Source organism: Grampus griseus (genome assembly GCF_964374135.1).
Source record: "Grampus griseus genome assembly, chromosome: 9".
NCBI lineage: Eukaryota > Metazoa > Chordata > Mammalia > Artiodactyla > Delphinidae > Grampus > Grampus griseus.
The window spans coordinates 51,571,398-51,590,418 of NC_139003.1; the positions used below are offsets into that span (position 1 = coordinate 51,571,398).

The 19,021-nt window shown below is 36.3% G+C and overlaps 1 protein-coding gene across 2 annotated transcripts in view; it reads right to left on the minus strand.

Annotated features, from left to right (window-relative positions):
* The window catches only part of STK31 (serine/threonine kinase 31), a gene marked incomplete at both ends in the record, with an annotated part of 86,516 nt that extends 72,302 nt beyond the window's left edge, over positions 1-14,214 (minus strand). Inside the window, 6 exons of one of the 2 annotated variants that reach the window (XM_082662413.1) lie at positions 1,413-1,571; positions 3,033-3,107; positions 6,625-6,723; positions 12,260-12,312; positions 12,401-12,447; positions 14,153-14,214. In XM_082662413.1, coding sequence (XP_082518539.1) covers positions 1,413-1,571; positions 3,033-3,107; positions 6,625-6,723; positions 12,260-12,312; positions 12,401-12,447; positions 14,153-14,214 — 495 coding nt within the window. Of the gene's footprint in view, positions 1-1,412; positions 1,572-3,032; positions 3,108-6,624; positions 6,724-12,259; positions 12,313-12,400; positions 12,448-14,152 lie in introns of those variants that run through there. The other variant, XM_082662414.1, reaches the window with a different exon arrangement.
* Between the last annotated feature and the right edge of the window lie 4,807 nt (positions 14,215-19,021).

Below are 19,021 nucleotides of genomic sequence, written 5' to 3' on the forward strand. Positions count from 1 at the left end.
CAGCAATGGACTTGAGTTCTAGCCCTAGCTCAGCCCTAATTAGCTTTATGACTTTAAATAACTTATTTAATTGTTGTAGACCCAATTTCTTTATTTGCAAAACAATAAGATGAGAGCAGATGAATTCTAAGGTCTGTAAATTTAAAATTCCAAGGTTCTAGGCATGCAAGAAATTCAAAACAAGCCTCTACCTTGGTCAAGGTATTTTAATATTTATATTAAAAAAAAAGTAATAAATTTTAGATTTTAAACCAAAAATTTAGGGTATAATTTTACAATAATATCTATGCTTTACTCTATTTATGAGAGTCTAAAGTACAGAAACATTTCTTATAAGTAACTATAGGGCAGACAAAACTACACCCAACGGCCTAAAAGATTCTAAAAACAACAAAAAGAGAAGGTTTTCAAATTTTACTGTTCCTGGGCTTCCCTGGTGGTGCAGTGGTTGAGAGTCTGCCTGCCGATGCAGGGAACACGGGTTCGTGCCCCGGTCCAGGAAGATCCCACATGCCGCGGAGCGGCTGGGCCCGTGAGCCATGGCCACTGAGCCTGCGCGTCCGGAGCCTGTGCTCCGCAACAGGAGAGGCCACAACAGTGAGAGGCCCGCGTTCCACAAATAAAGAAAAAAAAAATTTTACTGTTCCTTCTAGTACTGATTAAATTATTTCCAAATAAGTCATTTGAGCTGCTAAATATACAATACAAATCTGATTACTTTGCAATGTGACAGTCCCTCAATGGCAGTATCAGCTACCAAAAGAACATCACTGTTGCACAGATTTAAAAGGAGGTAGGATTCTTGTTAAGACTACCGCTGAAATTATTAGAGGTCTTCCAGAATTAGGTTGCTAACCCAAAATTTAATGGAAACGAATACAAACAGTAGTCTAGATTAGCAGAACATCACTGCTAATTACTATATCGAACAGTATGAGCCTCTGCCAAAAAGATACAACCTAATTAATTTACAACTCCACTAATTTCAAATTTGTGATATTTATCGCCAGGGCTAGATTAAAGAGCACTTTTATTTAATAAATACTTTCGCAAAAGCAAAAAACAAAATAATTAGATTCATCATTCTCTCCATCATAAAAGAGACTATCCTTTGAAGCTTTCACATCAGAAGAAACTACTTACATTTATTATATGTGTGCACATATACATACACATACACACACACACACACACACACACACATCAGTCTTATCTGATCAAGAATGTTTACCTAGCAAAGATGAGCACAAATAAATAATTGTCTGTGAATTATTCTATAATTTCATATTTTTCATTAATTTATACAAGCTTTTACATCAAAGAAAATTAATGGATTTTTAGCACACTTATACTGCATTTCCAGCACATAGTTTTACTTTCATTAGCAAAAATATTTACAATCTTTGACTTGCCTGATCAAACTGGGTAACTTCTTGGCCAGAAGGAATCTGTAGTCCCCAAAGTCTATACTTTTTGGCAACACTAGAAAACTGTAGATCTAAAGGAATCTCAGCTATATCAGATCGACTTAGAATTTCACTATTTCCATAGTCAATATATCTCACCAGATACTGGAAAAAAATGAGAGAAATGCTAATACAGAACTTAGATTAAATATCTCCAAAGAAACTATCCATTTGCTGCTTTCTGTTAACTACTAAATCATGATAGCATTTTACCTGAAACTGACAAAATGCATTCAGAAATGAGAGCTCCAGCAATATCCTCAAAACATAGAAAATCCATAGTCCATGAGATCCCGAGGATTTCTATATTTGGTACTAGTTCAACCAGGACCAAACTACTATTTCCAACAGTACCATTTCTCATTTTGATTTTTTTTAAACAATAGTATTTAAATAAAACATAAATCTGTGAAACTTACGACTCTCTCCTATCTCAAATGTTAAAATCAATCAACCTTCAAAATCAATCAACCTTCTTAAATTCAAGTTGGAAACAATAAAATCTGAAAATAAAGGCAAAGTTATGAAACTTTCTTTGATAAACTTAAGCCTATTCTGTTAGATCTTGGAAATGAATCAAATTCACCCTTACCTCCAGCTCTATATCTGTGTGAAAGGTAAAAAAGAAAAATAGTTTATTACAAGGTCAAAAGCCATCTCGTCCTTTAATTTAAAAAAGTTACAGCCAAACCAAAAGCAAACACAAAATATCATCTTCAGTTGTCAAACTGTGGAGAAAAGGTCTATTTCACTAAGATAAACCACTACCCATGACAGTAATAAATCACAAGATTTTTTAAAGATATTTGGAACATTACTCAAGGTGTTTCACCTTACCTTCTTATTACACCAAGAACAATATTTACAAAACATACATATTATAAAATATTTTAAGTCCAGGAAAGTAGACACAGAAGAAAACAGTAAAAGAAACCCTACAGAGATGCTTTTACAGAGCCTGCAATGTGCAATTGCCAGCAAACAGCTACTCAGAATCCTATCTCCACAAATTCCCTTAAAAATCTCCCACAATTTCACAACGTAAAAAACAAAATAGCTAAATGCAAAGAAAATTCATCACATTTAACCAAGGCGTGAGAAAGTGGCAAGCCAATCTTCATTATTAACAATATGCATATCAACTAAGTAAAAGATAACCATAACTTCAGGATCAATCAAATATTCTCTTCCTACTCAACCTTAATAGAATGAACTTTTAAGTTACTCAGCAAGAATCAAACATAATTATTAAGAACTGAGGTACAAAGGACCAACTGGTCACCAAAAATAATCACAAATTATGTAATCTATACTTGGATAATCTGGGGTGATTATACAACAACTTAAAATCAGAAGAATATTCCTGAATCTGACTTGTATTTTTTTAAGCAATTCATTTCTTTTGTGTTCTCTACAGGGAAAAATTTATGTTTTAATCAGTTTATAAGTTCATTCAACCATATTTTATTACTACTATGAATAAACAATGAAGAACTAAATAAGCATCAAATTTTGGAACCAAAATAAATATTCCTCAGAGCAAAAAAATTGAACACTTGTTCCTGCCTTTTCATCACTGATTATTTTCAGTACTTTGCATCTGTACCAACATTTATCTTCAGAAAATAATCCTCCATAAATCTACAAAGAGAAAAAGAAAGTAAAATTATTTGGCATTTTAATGAATTTAATGCTAAGTAGATCAGAATAATAATTAGCGTTTATTAAGGACTTACTATACACAAATAAGCACGTATAGATAACAACCCTATGAGGCAGGTACTTTGTTTTCACCATTATATGCCCAAAGTCATAGTAGGCAGCAGAACCAGGATTCAAATTCAGGCAACTGACTTCAGAGTTCATTATGTTTTTCTGCCTCTCCAAAAAACAGGAGAGAGAAGACGAAAGACATAAAAACAGAAAACTCAAAAAAAGGCCCAAGCATCAAAGACTTAAAGTCATGCTGTTTTGATGTCTGAAGACATAACTGGCACAATTAATTGTTCTTAAAACACAAACATGCCAAGTACATGCCACTTAAGTCTAATTCTCTACCATGGTAGGATCCCTATGTCCAACCAGACAAGAAAGATTCTTACACTTTTTACTTTATACAGAAAGGCTTCAGTGTTATTGTAAATGTAAGTAAATAAATTACATTAGATAATATCCTTCATACTGAACCTTCATATATTTTAAATTTATATTTTAATTTAATTATGTTTAATAGAGAACAAAGAGAAAAATTTACATACTTTAAGTCAGTGTCTCAACCTCAGCACTACTGACATTAGAGACAGGATAATTCCTTGGTCGGGGGACGGAGGCTGTCTTCTGTCATATGCGTTGTAGGATGTTTAGCAGCTTCGCCCCCTGGCCTCTATGTACAAGATGCCAATAACATTCCCTCCAGTTGTGACAACCAAAAATGTCTCCACGCATTGCCAAATGTCTCCCGGGGGTGGGAGTGGAAGATACAAAGTAACCCCAGGTTGATAACCACTTTAAATCATACATTCTCAATGGGAGAAATATTATCCCCATGGGAGTAAAAACTGGTTCTTGGAGCATGGAGGAGAATCTTAGATATTACAGTGGTTTGTAGTCCTCCAAAGTTCAACCCTACCTGACAACATAAACAGATATCCAGTGTATCTGTGGTGTTAAAATGTCTTGCAGAGAGGAGACCCATTAGGGAAAAAAATGCCTTAGAAGGGCATAATGAAAAAAAGGTTGAGGAGCATGGCTTTAAGTGATGGAGTATAAAATTAATTTATCACTCTGAACTAGGACAAATTCACAGATTTTAAAGCAAAAGGAATACAGAGGGTGAAATGTAAAAATCCTCAACTCCTCAAAGCAACAAAGTACAAATCAACTTAGACACACAAATGGATAGCTAAGAAAGCAAATGCTACAAAGGACAGGTGTGTTCAATTACCACTTAACTCTGGTTCCCTCAGCTAACACTCAACAACTGAAGGGCAAGAGACAGCACAAGTGGCATGGTACCCTCTCCTAGCCATCTTACTTCATTTTTCAGCAAGCAAACAGGTTTAGTAGCAGAAATACCTGATCATCAACCGTCCTATCCAATTTCAAACCTTGCAAAAGATCACATTACCGTTAGTTACGATTTTGTAATATATACCAATAAAATTAACAATTCAATACAAGGCAAGTGACAGAAATGGTGTATCATTGCAACCCAGTCTAGGTAGGGGTGGGGATACCTCTAGAAATAGAGCTCGAACCCAACCAAACTGAGCAATCTAAGGTCCTTGCCTCTGTTAGTGTGAATAATCACAACCACCATCATAAATACAAATCTATCCCAAATAGGTTTGTCTTGAGAGCACAGTCAGAACTATATAGTCATTCCCACTCTGCCTAGTCCCAATCTTCTCTCACGACTCCACAATTCACACCCCATGTCCTGACTACATGGTAAGAGGAAGAGAACTACTCAATCACTAAAGAAAATTTACACAGTATAATCCATTCACAGATAATCAGAGGTGGCTAAGTAATCATTTATAATGAGAAGTCTATTACTGACAATAGGTTGAATTTTTTGTAAAGTAAGTAATTTATTTTGCATTCAACAGAGGAAAAACGGATATGTCTTAACTCATAATACTATTAAACACAGTCACAGACTACAAGGATGTTTAAAAAAAAACCCTAAAATCTTTACAAATTGCATTATCTTATCCATTCTGATGCTCAGCTCCAAGCTACAATCCTTTCTTCCTTCTAAATTTCTTTTTATACCTTTTTATATATGTCATTGGGGTTTAAAATTATTTTTAAATAAAACTAAATAAAGGCACATTATTAAAAGAAAATCAAAGTATACCCAAAGAGGTAAAGAGTAAGACTTCCTTCCCAATACTCTTCCACTTCCTGAAAATTTTTTGGAATGTTTTTGATCCACAATTGGATGAATCCATGGATGTGGAACCCATGGATATGGAGGGCCAACTGTACAGAACTTCCTACAAATCAATCTAGACAAACAACCTTGAAAACTGGGAAAAGATCTCAATAGGTACTTCACAAAACAGGATATCCAAATGGGTAATAAAACCTGAAAAGCATGCTTAAGCTTAGTACTCCTCAGGAAAATGAAATTAAAATCACAAAATAACAATACACACCCACCAAAATGGCTAAAATTAGAAAGACTGACAATGAGAAAGGTTGGTGAGGACACTGAGGAACTGGAACTCTCATACTTTGCTGGTAAGGATGCAAACTGGTTCAATACTTTTCCAAACTGATTGGCCAGTACCTACTATAGTGAAACATGCCTACCCCATGACTTGGCAATTTTACTCCTAGGTATATACAAAAAAGAAATAAGTTAAAATATCCATTAGAAGGCTTGTATAAGGATTTCACAGCAGTTTCATTCACAGTAGCCAAAAACTACAAACACTCCAAACGCCCATCAAAGGAGAACAGATAAATTTTGGTATATTTATACAGTGAAATACTGCATAGCTTGAAAAAGAACAAACACACAATAATATAGATGCACACAATAATATGGATAAATCTCAGAAATTACGTTGAACAAGCCAGACATATACAAAAGAGTACATATTGTATAATTTAAGAACAGGCAAATGAACTTATGGTGATAGAAGTCAGAATAATGATTACCTTTGTTAGGGGACTACTGACCAAGAATTGACTGAGAAGGGGCCTAAGGGAATTTTCTAGGGTGATAAAATTGTATCTTGATCTGGGTAGTGATCACACAGATGCATAGATATGAAAAATTCATCAAGAGATTAAGAGATACACTCTTCACTGTAAGTTATATGTCAAAAAATATATGTACAAATATATATTGTCCAACTGTTCTCCATAAGTATGTCTCTTACAAATTTTTATGAATCAGTGTCAAGGGCAAGGATTCTATTTTGTTCACCACTGTATACTTAATGCTTAACACAGTGCCCAGTACCTAGCAGATAGTTCATAAGTATTTTTGAAAAAGTAAACTTATTATGACTGTAGTTTATACAAATTCTAAAAACTTGCCTCTTCCTTTCAAATATATTAAAAATTCCAAAAACTATAAAATCTGAGACACAGGAAAGCTAATAAGAAAGATAGAATAATTATACCCAAGAATATGGCTCACCTTCTTTGGATCAAGTTTCCCAAAAACTGAACTGGCATGGGGACAGACTTCAGACAGTGAACAACCAATCTTCATAATATCCTTATTTCTACTGATACTCTAGAAGGAAGAACAGATATAGTGTAAGATTCAGTAAAATATTATTTGATAGTGTTATGCAAATGAGGGTTCTACTATGCATAATACTTAAAAGGTTTTGGAGCATTAGAAATTAAATCAATTCTTATGTCATTATTTTTTCATAATTCAAAAAAGTTCTTTGTAAGAAATGGAACTAGGCTATAGAAAATTTTCACTTCTCAATGAGTTCAAATTATTTGGAATTCAAACTAAGATACCAAATATTATTAATATCATATTAAGAGGTAACTTTAAACAATTGTCTCTGGGTTTTACTTTAGCTCTAATTGCTCAAAATAGATACCATATTTTGGTCAAATGACATGGATCTTCTCACATATTTGTTGTTGTAAAGGAAACAGATGTAAAAACAATTTCCAAATGTACAGGTTCTCTGTATATAAATACTGTAATCTAGTTAGTAAATTTATTTCTCACAGGGGCATGGGCTAACAATTTTGAAACTACTTTAGGTGTATACTAGGACTGAACAAGTAAGTAAATATGTTCTAGATAATGAAAGCAGGGAGAGAGAAATTACAAATAAGGAAAGAAGGCTAGAATGAACCTGCAGTGTTAGATTACAATTGGAAAGTATCAGTATGAACTCGTGTGTGTGTGTGTGTATACATACACACACACATATACACAAACACACATATGTGTGCATGTGTATACATGTTTGTGTGTGAATATATGCATATATGAAAGACACACAGATACAGATGTGTATATGTGTTAGTTATATATTTGTACTTATATAGTATATTTATAAATATATATATAGTTCCTATCTCTGTCCACTGAGAGAGCCTAGAAACAATGACACTCAAGTAGCAATAAGCACACCTAGTGCCCAGATCTTGATTTTTAAACACCATTCTCCAATAAAAGGAACAAGAGTTCTTTGGAGAGTGGTTGAATCCAGGGCTAGGACAGGGAAATAAAAGATGATCCTGGAACATCTGGTGATGCCAGAAAGTAAAGTAATATTCAAAAAAAGAATGGGTGCATTTTAAAGGATACAGTAGCTAATGTAAACAATCTCCTATTGGCCAAAGCTGGAACAATTTAAACAACAAAATAAATGATAGTATGGGATTATAATCCATGGAATAAATACCCATGGTTTTATATTAATATAAATAATTGAATAAATAAATACATAAATGCTGGAGAGGAAATAGCTCTTCCTTAAAGAGGAATTCCAATTAATAAATGTAGAAGGAATGAGGAAAATAGAAAACCATCATTAGGCAAAGCCCATAGCAATAAATAAAAAATTCGTGGGTAAAAAGTTTAAGAGAAACAAGATTAGATAGTCTCAATGCATCTCCCTCTAAAACACTTATTACTTACAAAAGGAAACACAGTAACTTTACAATTAAGAAACCCAGCAGTTACCACCTTAACCAAGTGGATCAAGGTTAACATCATCAATAGTGAAATATAACAACATCATAAATCCCCAATATGACATAATTTCAGTACACATCACTTCTGTAGTATTACTGCCAATCTATTTATGAGAAATCATAAACAAATAAAAACTGACCAGAATTCATTAAAAATGTCAAAATCATGAAAAATAAGTATAAATAAAGGAACTATCAAAGGTTGGAAGAGACTAAGGATACATGACAACTAAATATAATGTGGGATCCTGAATTAGATCCTGGAATAGAAACAAAAAAAAAAGGCGAGGCGGGGACGGGGAACTGGTGGAATTTGAATAAGGGCTGTAGTTAAGATTTAACAGCATTGTACCAATGTTAATTTCCTGACTTTGACCCTTGTACTTTGGTTATGTAAAATGTTAGCAACAAGGAAAGCTAGGTGAAGGGTATAAAGAAATTAATTTTACAACTTTCCTGTAAGTCTAAAGTTATTTCAAAGTAAACTGTTAAATATATATATATATGTTTTTTAAAAATATATCAATAATGTGAAGTCAGAAAGAGAAAAATATTGTATATTAACGTGTATATGCGGAATCTAGAAAAATGGTACAGATGAACTGGTTTGCAAGGCAGAAAGAGAGACACAGATGTAGAGAACGTATGGACACCAAGGAGGGAAAGCGGGGGGGCGGGGGGGTGGGGGGGCGGAGGGTGGGATGAACTGGTAGATTGGGATTGACATGTATACACTAATATGTATAAAATAGATTAATAAGAACCTACTGTATAAAAAAAAGTAAGTTAAATAAAATTCAAAAAAACAAAAAACAAAATATATATATCAATAACATATTCAATAAGACTAGGAAGAACATGATTATCTCTGTAACAAAATAAACTCTGAAAGAGCAGTTCAAATGACATCATGATGAATATAAGTACTGATAAACAGTAAAAATGGGAAGTGAATTTAAACTGACCCCAAGACACACTTGAAGCAGCCTTTGTAAATAAACTCCTGGAATGAGCTCGCTAAAGTTCAAAATACACCAAAGTACTTTACATAATTAGATTTTGTAGGTATATGGACTAGCATAAATGGAAGCTCTTTTCTTTCAAAGGTCAAACACTTAAGATTCCTTCAACTGCCACTCATCAAACTAGGCCTACCAAAATTTCTGAAGTGTTTTCATGTAAATGGCTTAAATGGCAGAAATCCATAGTGGTAGAAAAACAGAGACTATGTGTGAGCAAACCTTCAACTTGACCTGCCTCCACGTGTTTCTAAATCTCTATTTACTCTTCATCTACACCTTATCCCAACCTAATTAAATGTTAAAATTTGCATCTTTTCTCTCCTGCCATATTCTTTCTGTAGGATTACTATTTTATTGTCGCCCTTCCTGTTACACAGGATGTACACAACTGGTGTTAAAAAGTACAATACATTCTACAGCTGAGCACCACTTTCTGTAACTGAACAGGCAAAGAAATTATACTGAACATCAGCATCTGGCAGTATTTTTCAGAAAAAAAAAAGTGTCTAAAGTGGGTTTAAATTGATTAACACTATTAAATCACTTCTAATATTTGATATTATATGATTCAATACAGCCATACAATTACATAAAATGTGTTAACATCAAAGAATACAACCAAAATCAAGATAGCAAACAAAGCCTATATAACTTTTTTTAACAGAAAATACTCTTGAAACCTGCATGTAACTGCCCATTCTTTTAAAGAAAACCTACTTAAAGCAAAATTATCAACCTCCAGAAAAATCACACACAGTAAGCCTATCCCCACAAAGTGTACAAAATGCACACTTGAAAAATACAAAATTAAAACAACTGTAAGCAACAGGTGAGCTGCATATTTATAAGAATGTGAAAAGAAGTCCTCCCATTTTTAGCGCTGTTGTATAAAGAACTGTCTTTTGATGTGAAATTCATGAATTGTCCTGTTGGGACCACACTTTACAAAAATACCATGTTTTTGAAATGAGATTACAGAGCAAGATAGAGCATTTTAGCAATGTCACCTTACTAAAGTTTTTTTCTTTGATTTTTACTACTTTATCAAAATATATCAAAACTTTATCAAACATCAGAAGATGTTCCTTAGATATGTAGGATTCATTTTTAAAATTCTTGCTTAGAAACAATATACAAAGGAGAAGCACATTTATTCCCAATCACACTCCTGAAAGATGCTTCTCAAGGTTGAGAAGGGTCTTCTCTCTTTTTTTTACTGGTTGTTTTTGGCCTTAGCATGTGTTAAGATGTGAGATTTCAGGTTAGTCGACTGAGCAAACTTCTTATTACAACCGTCGAAGGGGCACATACAGGACGTGGCTCCGGTATGGATTCGCACATGTGTGCACAAACAATTTGCTTCTCGAAAAAAATCATTCGATTCATATGGACGCCTTATCAGTTTTCACTTAATCTTTTCATCCAATTAAGATATTTTTCCTCACTTTTTGAAATATGTTTAAATTTCTACAGGGGCCTCAACTTCATGGTTGAAATCAGAGGTTGGCAAATTATGGGCTCTCTTACCTGTTTTGGTAAATAAAATTTTAACAGATCACAGCTATACATATTTATTTATGTATTGTCTATGGCTGCCTTTGCACTACAATGGCAGCTTTTGTAGAGCTGAACAGTTGCAAAAGAGACCCACAAACCTTAAAATATTTACTATCTAATATTTCACAGAAAAAGTTTGCTGACTCCTGGTTTAAATCATAGTTCCAAATTCAAGCAACAGCTTCACATAAAGGTCAATAAAAATCAAAGTCTAGAGCTGCAATGACCAATACAATAGCCAATTCTTACTTGAAATATGGCTAGTCTGATTTAAGTTGTGCTGGAAATCTAAAATATACACTGGATAGGAAAAAAAGGAAAATAAACTATCTTGGTAACATTTGTATTTATTATATTTTGAAATGATATTTTGGATATGCTGAGTTACATAAAATATATTTATTAAAATCAGTTTTGCCCATTTCTTTTTACTTTTTTATGTGCCTACTAAATTTTAAATTACTTATATGGCTGACATTGTATTTCTACCAGACAGTGCTGGTCTGAAAATCTTATTTAAGATAATAAATGTTTTTCCTACATAATGAGCTTAAAAATATCATTTATCATCCAACCTGGAACAATGTTGAGAGGGTCACAGGTGCTATTAATGCAGAGACAATGGGCATTGAACCAGAACATTGTGGGCAACCTTTAGAAAATATGTTCATAAGCACAGATACAAATTTGCCAAAATTTTTCTATGACTATCACCCTTCTAAAATGTTTTCTATATAGATTTAAGAACACTGAGTTAATCATATGTCTTCTATAACCTTTCTTCTCATAAATCCTATTTCCCACATTGCCAATTCACTCTACCCGTACAAAAAGGAGTTCTCAGGCTGTAGAAGTACAGAGAAATGTTATTCCCTTCCCTCCTATATCATGTAGTTCACAAAATTAAAAATTAGTGAGTAACTGTGTACCTCTGAGGGATTCACCTTTTAAATTCTGGAACAGAAGCACTTTGGTGCCTTGCTTTGTATTTAAAACTGAGTAAACTTATCTGTCCTGACGCATGCCAATGTAAAATTATAAATGTTCCATTAGTACTTCCAATTATATGATGAGAAAAACATTGTACCTCAAATTCAAAATTAAGCCAATAGAAAAAAATGACTGAAATTTTAAAACTTAGTATCACTTAAGAAACAATCTTATCAGAGACCTCTAGATGGGGCTGTAACTTCAGAAATACAACAGTTTTTCAGCATCTTCAGTAATTTATGCAGCCTAGATGTGCTAAATTGAATGTAATTCTAAAACCACTACAATTTTGCTGTTTTCTTTTTTAACTCAGGGTATTATGAGCATACTACTCATAATTCTGGTATTAAGTTCCAGCTGTAACCATTTGTCTTCTAACAATGCCCTGTGTTAAATAATGTTCAAAAATTAAGCATTGAGAATAACAATGATATATATACATTACAGGGTTTTTATTTTTATTTTTGTTGGGGAGGACCTGGATTAGTGGAGGAAAGGGTGGGAGAGGAAATCAACCAGGCTACTATTTACCTGGGCCCAAAACGTTACTGCATCTTCTACATGACTTCCAATCACATCTTCAACTAAAACCAAATCACAATGCAAAGAAAATTAGAAATTAATCAAGATCATCTAGCTCTTACAACCAAAAATAATTTTTAGTGTCAGTACCTTTACTGTAATGTACTTCTTCATCCATTTGGACAATTCCTGAAAAACTAAAACAATTCAATACTTTGAATTAGGTTCTACTAATCTGTCCATTAACACTGAATAAAGACTAAACCATATAATGTCCGAATTCCTCCAAATACGTTTTGTCCTAAGTTATCAAAATTTAAACTCTATATTAAAAACAACCCCAAAGATATTTTCTTCAATAATTGTTTTCAGTATATTGTATTTTGCAATTTCATCATATGCAATTTCATCATACGCAGTTTCTATCTTTGAAATTATCTCTTTAGCCAAACCTTTACAAATTTACATTGAAGTGTATAATTCATGCACACTTTGATCAGTTAAATAAATACTTCAGAACAATGTGCATACTCTTTTAAAATAACTGATGCCCTCCCCAAACATGAGTAGGACTTCCATAACTTAAACAAAAAGAAACACTACAAACATATGTAAAACAAATGCTTCTGACTGGTATTTAATTTTTAAATAAACATATCTATTTTATTTAAAAGGCATAGTTGTTTCTGCTTTTGAAGATACCCTGCATTTAAAAACTGCAAAATGAATCAAACTTTATACATACCTTCAAAAATAATTTTCATTAAATAATTTGCTTTCCCAACTGCAAAATATTTCAAGATAAATGTCTACAAGTTTATAAATTTATCCTTAAAACACCAGAAGATTGCACTTTACATGCATAAATGTTATTTTTTTCAAGGAAATGGAAAACAATAAAATTTTTAAAAGAAATTTAAGAGTTAACTAAACATCACTACACCAAAGCTCCAAATACTCTCCCAACTATGGGGGGGAAAGTTAACCCTATGGGGGGGCAGGGGGGAAGGTCGTAAAAATTTTTTAAACTTTATTCTTATTTTCGTTACAACTTTAAAAAAAATTTTTCGCATACACTAACACATCTTTAAAAGAAGGATTCTTCCTCAAATACTGGCCCAAAGTAATTTTTAAATTGAGCAAAAACTTGTAAAACCAAGTTGGAATCTGTTCAGGGAAACTATATTTCACTGGAAGACACTGGCTTAAACTTAGTAAAAATGAAAATGTTTACTTTGGAAATCGCACCACACGATCTAAAAAGCCACAGCTAGAATAACGTTTAAATGTTACTTTTAAAGGGGTCAAAAAAGACTTTTCCACATGGTTATGAAGGAAGTGATGCCGCACCCACTTTCTGCAAACCTGGATTACCAAACGGCACTTCCAATTCACATCGAGAGTTTCAAATAAGTTTAGTCCAGGTCGCTCCTTAACACCTATTTCAGGAGGGATTTCGAAGCTTAAACGGCACGTAGTTTGCGGGAAGAGAAAATTCCACCCGACAACAGGCCTGCAGGTCCCTGTCTTCACCCAGAACACGCAGGCCTCAGTTATTTGCAGGTCGGCTTCGCCTCCCGGCACCACACTCAGCAACTGGGGTGCCTGTCACCCTCAGAAGTGCGCCGGCGGCTCGGAGACCAAGAAGGCCAGGAAACGGGCCGTGCCCATACTGGTCAGCCCTAAAGACCACCAGAGGTGAAAATACGGTCCCTGAAGCAGCCACCATCGAACCTACCAAAAAGACTCCTACTGACCTCGCACTTTTCGCCAGAGAAGTTCTAGAAAAGTGCCCCCGGCCCACACGCTGGGCCCTCAGCCCTCCGTCTCTAGGCCGTGGCTCGCAGTCAGCTCGCCGTCAGCTCGCTGTCAGCCGGACGTGACGCAAGTGCAGAGGCTTACCTCGCGTGCCCCGGCCACTCTGGCCCCACAGTGCGCTTGCGCGATCTTTGCTGAGCCTTCATACTGGCTCAGCGCGAGCCCGTGCCTCGCTCACGTGACCACCAAGGCCTGGGGGCCTAGGGCGGGGCGTGCTGGCTGAGGCCAGGCACCCGGCGGGCAGTGCGCGGAGACTGCGCCTGCAAAATTTATGGGCGGGTATTCCCAGCACCTGCGGGCTAATGGCTACTTCTTTAATAAGCCTTCAAATAATGATATAAGGTGGTGGCTTGGATTTTGTGGCCTTTCCTAATTTGTACGCGGTGATTAAAATTTTAAAGCAGCGAAGTTAGAAGAATCCCGGCATTTTTTTTTTACAGGTGGAAAGGAGAAAATGACTTTAGTTAATGAAAATGTGGTTTTCAGATTGGTAGCTTTACAAGCATTTCTCGGTCCAGCCTCGCGTCAGATCCCTCTCTTGTGTTGCAGCGTTTTTCACATTAAGGGGGAAAAACTAATATAGCTTATCTATCCGGTTATAAGCAGATATTACCCTTTGTGGCAAACCTTTCATAACAGTAGAAAATTATCTGCATTCAATTTTTTTTTTTTTTTTTCTGGTACGCGGGCCTCTCACTGTTGTGGCCCCTCCCGTTGCGGAGCACAGGCTCCGGACGCAGGCTCAGAGGCAATGGCTCACGGACCCAGCCGCTCCGCGGCATGGGGGATCTTCCCAGACTGGGGCACGAACACATGTCCCCTGCATCGGCAGGCGGACTCTCAACCAGTGCTCCACCAGGGAAGATCCCCATTAATTTTTTTTTTTTTTTTTTTTTTGGCAGTACGCGGGCCTCTCACTGCCGTGGCCTCTCCCGTTGCGGAGCACAGGCTCCGGACGCGCAGGCCCAGCGGCCATGGCTCACGGGCCCAGCCGCTCCGCTGCATGTGGGATCCTCCCGGACCGGGGCACGAACCCGCGTCCCCTGCATCGGCAGGCGGACTCTCAACCACTGCGCCACCAGGGAAGCCCCCCTCCATTAATTTTTAACAGCTTGATTGAAGTATAATTAATATACAATAAGCTGCAGGTATTAAAAGTACATATTTAGATGGCTGAACATATTATATACTGTTGCAGTCATCCTCACTGTTAACAAAGATAACAGTCATTTCCTTTACCCCCCCAAAAGTTTCCTCATGCCTCTTTATAGTACTTGGCTCCCCATGTCTACCCCAAAGAACAGATTCTGCTTTCTGTCACCATAGGTAAGTTTGCATTTTCTAGAATTGGATGTTAATGAAATCATACAGTATGTCCATTTTCTCTGTTCTCTTTCATTCAGCATAATTTGAGATTCATCCATTTATTTCACATGTATCAATAGTTCGTTGCTCTTTATTGCTAAGTACTATTCCACTGATACCAGCTGTGGGGTTTTAGTAGATACTCTCTATCAGATTGAAGAAATTACCTTCTATTCTTAGTTTGCTGAGAGCTTTTATCATGAATGTATGTTCAATTTTGTCGAATACTCCTTCATCTATTGTGATGATCATGTGGTTCTTTTTTAATTAGTTAATTGATTAGTTAATTAATTAGTTAATTTAATTAGTTAATATGATGAATTACACTGGCTAATTTTCAAATGTTAAACCAACCTTGCATCCCTTGGATAAAACCCACTTGGTCATGATGTATTATCCTTTTTATATATTCTTATATTAGATTTGCTAAAATGTTAAGAATTTTTGCATCTATGTTCAAGAGGGATATTGGTCTGAAATTTTCTTTTCTTGTAATGTCTTTGTCTGGTTCTGATACAGAGCAAAGTAGATGACCTTCCTTCTGACATATCTTTAGGAAGTCAGTAGTAGCCCAATGCTACATCACAATGCCTATGCCATTCACTTCACTTCATCTAATCATGTAGCCACTGTATCATCTCACATCATCACAAGAAGAAATGTGGCTACAGTACAACAAGATTGTGAGAGAAAATTTTTATCACATAATTTTTTATAGTATATTGTTATAATTGTTCTATTTTGTTATTGTTAATCTCTTACTGTGCCGAATTTATACATTAAACTTTATCATAGGTATGTATGTATAGAAAAAATGTAATATTTATAGGGTTTGGTACCATCTACGGTTTCAAGAATCCACTAGGAGTCTTGGAACATATTGACCAGGGATAAGGGGGGACTACTGTATTCTGCTGTCATTTGGCTGAGTGTTCTATAAATGTCACTAAGATCAAGTTGGTTAATAGTTGTTCAGGTCTTCTATATCCCTACTGACTTTATATCTACATAACCCATTGGTCAGGGAGGCCCTTAGGTCATTAACTCTCACTCAAGCCTGCAGCACCTGAGAAGCATCTAGGGCAAAAAGCAAGAATTATCAGCTTCTAAGTTGATCTATCCCAATTATATATATTTAAGGACTGTAGAAATAAACAAAGAGTGTGGCCAGACCCACTGTACCCACTGAGATGGACTTCGGCCAGGACTTCATTTATCATTGGACTTCCATAAAACCAGAGGACCATAATGGTGTTTTGGGTCCTTTGGGATCCGTATCAGCTCAGATCCTGTCCAATAGTCCTTGGTTTAAAATCTTAATATTCCTCTTTCTCTACTGCATAGTTACCCTGGTAAATGGTGTTAAATGACTGACCCTTTGGGGAAGCATCAAGGCGATGTTAATCATATATACTTGAGAATCCTTCCTCAAAGGGATCTGGGCTTTCCCTTCCATCAATGGGCTCTAGATCTGAACTGCCTTAGATTCAGAAATTGAGTGAGGAACCATGGTTACACAAGTCAAATAACATCCTAATCAGCCGTGCTTCTATCTTTCCCCTTGGAACATCATGATCTTAACCTTCTTCACCAATCCATGCCTTCGTACCTATTAATTATGTCCATTGGGCCTCTGAAAGTTAAGTTCCACAACCTGGCCTTTGACATTTCTGCATCCCATCATCTACACTTATATAAAGGAGCCCAGTATCATGGCAGCATCTTCTACCATCAACTCTACCCTGCAGAGGTTAGCCACTGCCGAACTTCTGTGTTGCCAGTATATTCTTCACCATTACATTTCTTATTGCCTTAGTTACAAGCATCATCTGAGCCTTCCCAAAGAAAACAGTCAAGTGGTAGCTTCTCCAGTTTTAAACAACAAATCCATTCTAACATTGCTGTTTTCTTGAACTTTCTGACCCCCTCCTCAATACGATGCCAAATAACTTCTGGCATTTCTACCATATCTTCCATATGCTATCCTAGCAATGTGTTAGGACCAACTCCAGATACCCTTGCCAGGACATTAAAGCCTGAGTCATGAGTAAGTGCTACTATGTCACTCTTTCCTGTCAAGCCTTATATTCCACTCCCTGATCCAACACCCTCAAGATCTCTTCCCAAACATGTTTCCTAGGTTTCTTCCAGTACATTTAGACCAGAACCTGCAATTCATGCAAATTGTAACCTATCCTCCTATAAGAAGGACTGTATATCTGCTCTAAGGGTATGCTGAGATCTGATCCTAGTTACCAGTTCAGAGTCAATGAGGCATAGCAGGAATGGGTCTTAAGGAGAACAAGTATTATCTTGCAATGCAAGTGCCTCAAATAGTCTTTGCAGGATCTCCAGGCAAGGGCAGACTGCTCTCTAGCAACGTGGAGGAGACTGCTTCGGCCAGCTCAAAGGTTCAGGAAAACCTGAGGGTTCAATATTTCTCAGGCTCACCAACACACATGTCCCCATTGCATGTTTCAGGGTTCCTTTTCCTGTAGGCATGCTAACTTTGGTGGAGGAAATGATCAAGGCTGTGCATTCAGTTTCCTTTGCAGCCTTGCCACCTTTACTATTAAATTTGGGCTGGAATGTCAGCACAGATGGCCTACATCCGCATGAGATGAGATTTTTCTTGAAAGGTGCTATTGAGGCACTCTGGTTTCCACAGCATGCCTTAAGTAGCTAACATGAACCTATGCCATTTTCTTTTTTCAAGGTTTCCAAAGCAGTTAACAATGGCTAAAGAACACCTCCATCTTTATAATTTCCGTTAGTCCCATTCCACAGTAATGTCACGGCTACGGTGTAACCTAACACTTCACCTTCCACCTGCTATTCAAGCAAATCCACTACAGTAACTGTGTTGCATCTACATGCCAGGAGTTATCACTACCCCACTTATCACCAGCTATGGGTCTTTACTGTCATCTATTCAATGAATATGGCAGTCACAGAATCCCATCCTGAGGGTTTGCTTTTTAAGGCCATTCCTGATACCTGTCATAGGCTGGGTTTACCCCTCACAAAAAAGCAAAGCCTAAGACAAATGTTCAAATACAGGTAAGTATATTTGGGAAGTTATCTGAGGGAACCAGAGGAAGGAGTCAGGGAGTGGGTAAGGGGAAAAGAGAAAGCTAACATAAGGATGTGGGGTTGACCATTGCTATGGGTGACTAGTGCTCAATCCTATTTTCTGAGAAAGATTATGAAAGGCATCTCAGAACTGTCTTCCCAGCAGAAGGAAGGGGAACTATTTATCTATCTATTGGCTTCCACCTTCCATTAGTCAAGTCTGGTCCCAAGGTCATTAACCCACCCGTGTATTTCATACATGTATGATGCAGAAGGGTTCCAGTGGGCATCCCAAGCCACAGTGTCAGAGGATCTTTAGAGAAGACAGCAAGACAGAGTGCCATCAAATGGCTTCCACGTGAAGCTGTCAGAAGCCTGCTTGGAAGTGTCTCACAGCAGTACTGGAGTTAGAGGTGCACCAAGAGAATCTGAAGTGGCCCATGGGAGGCATCAATACAGTTATAAACAATGCATAGTTAACAAAACGACTTAAAAATCATTAGATACCACTAGAAA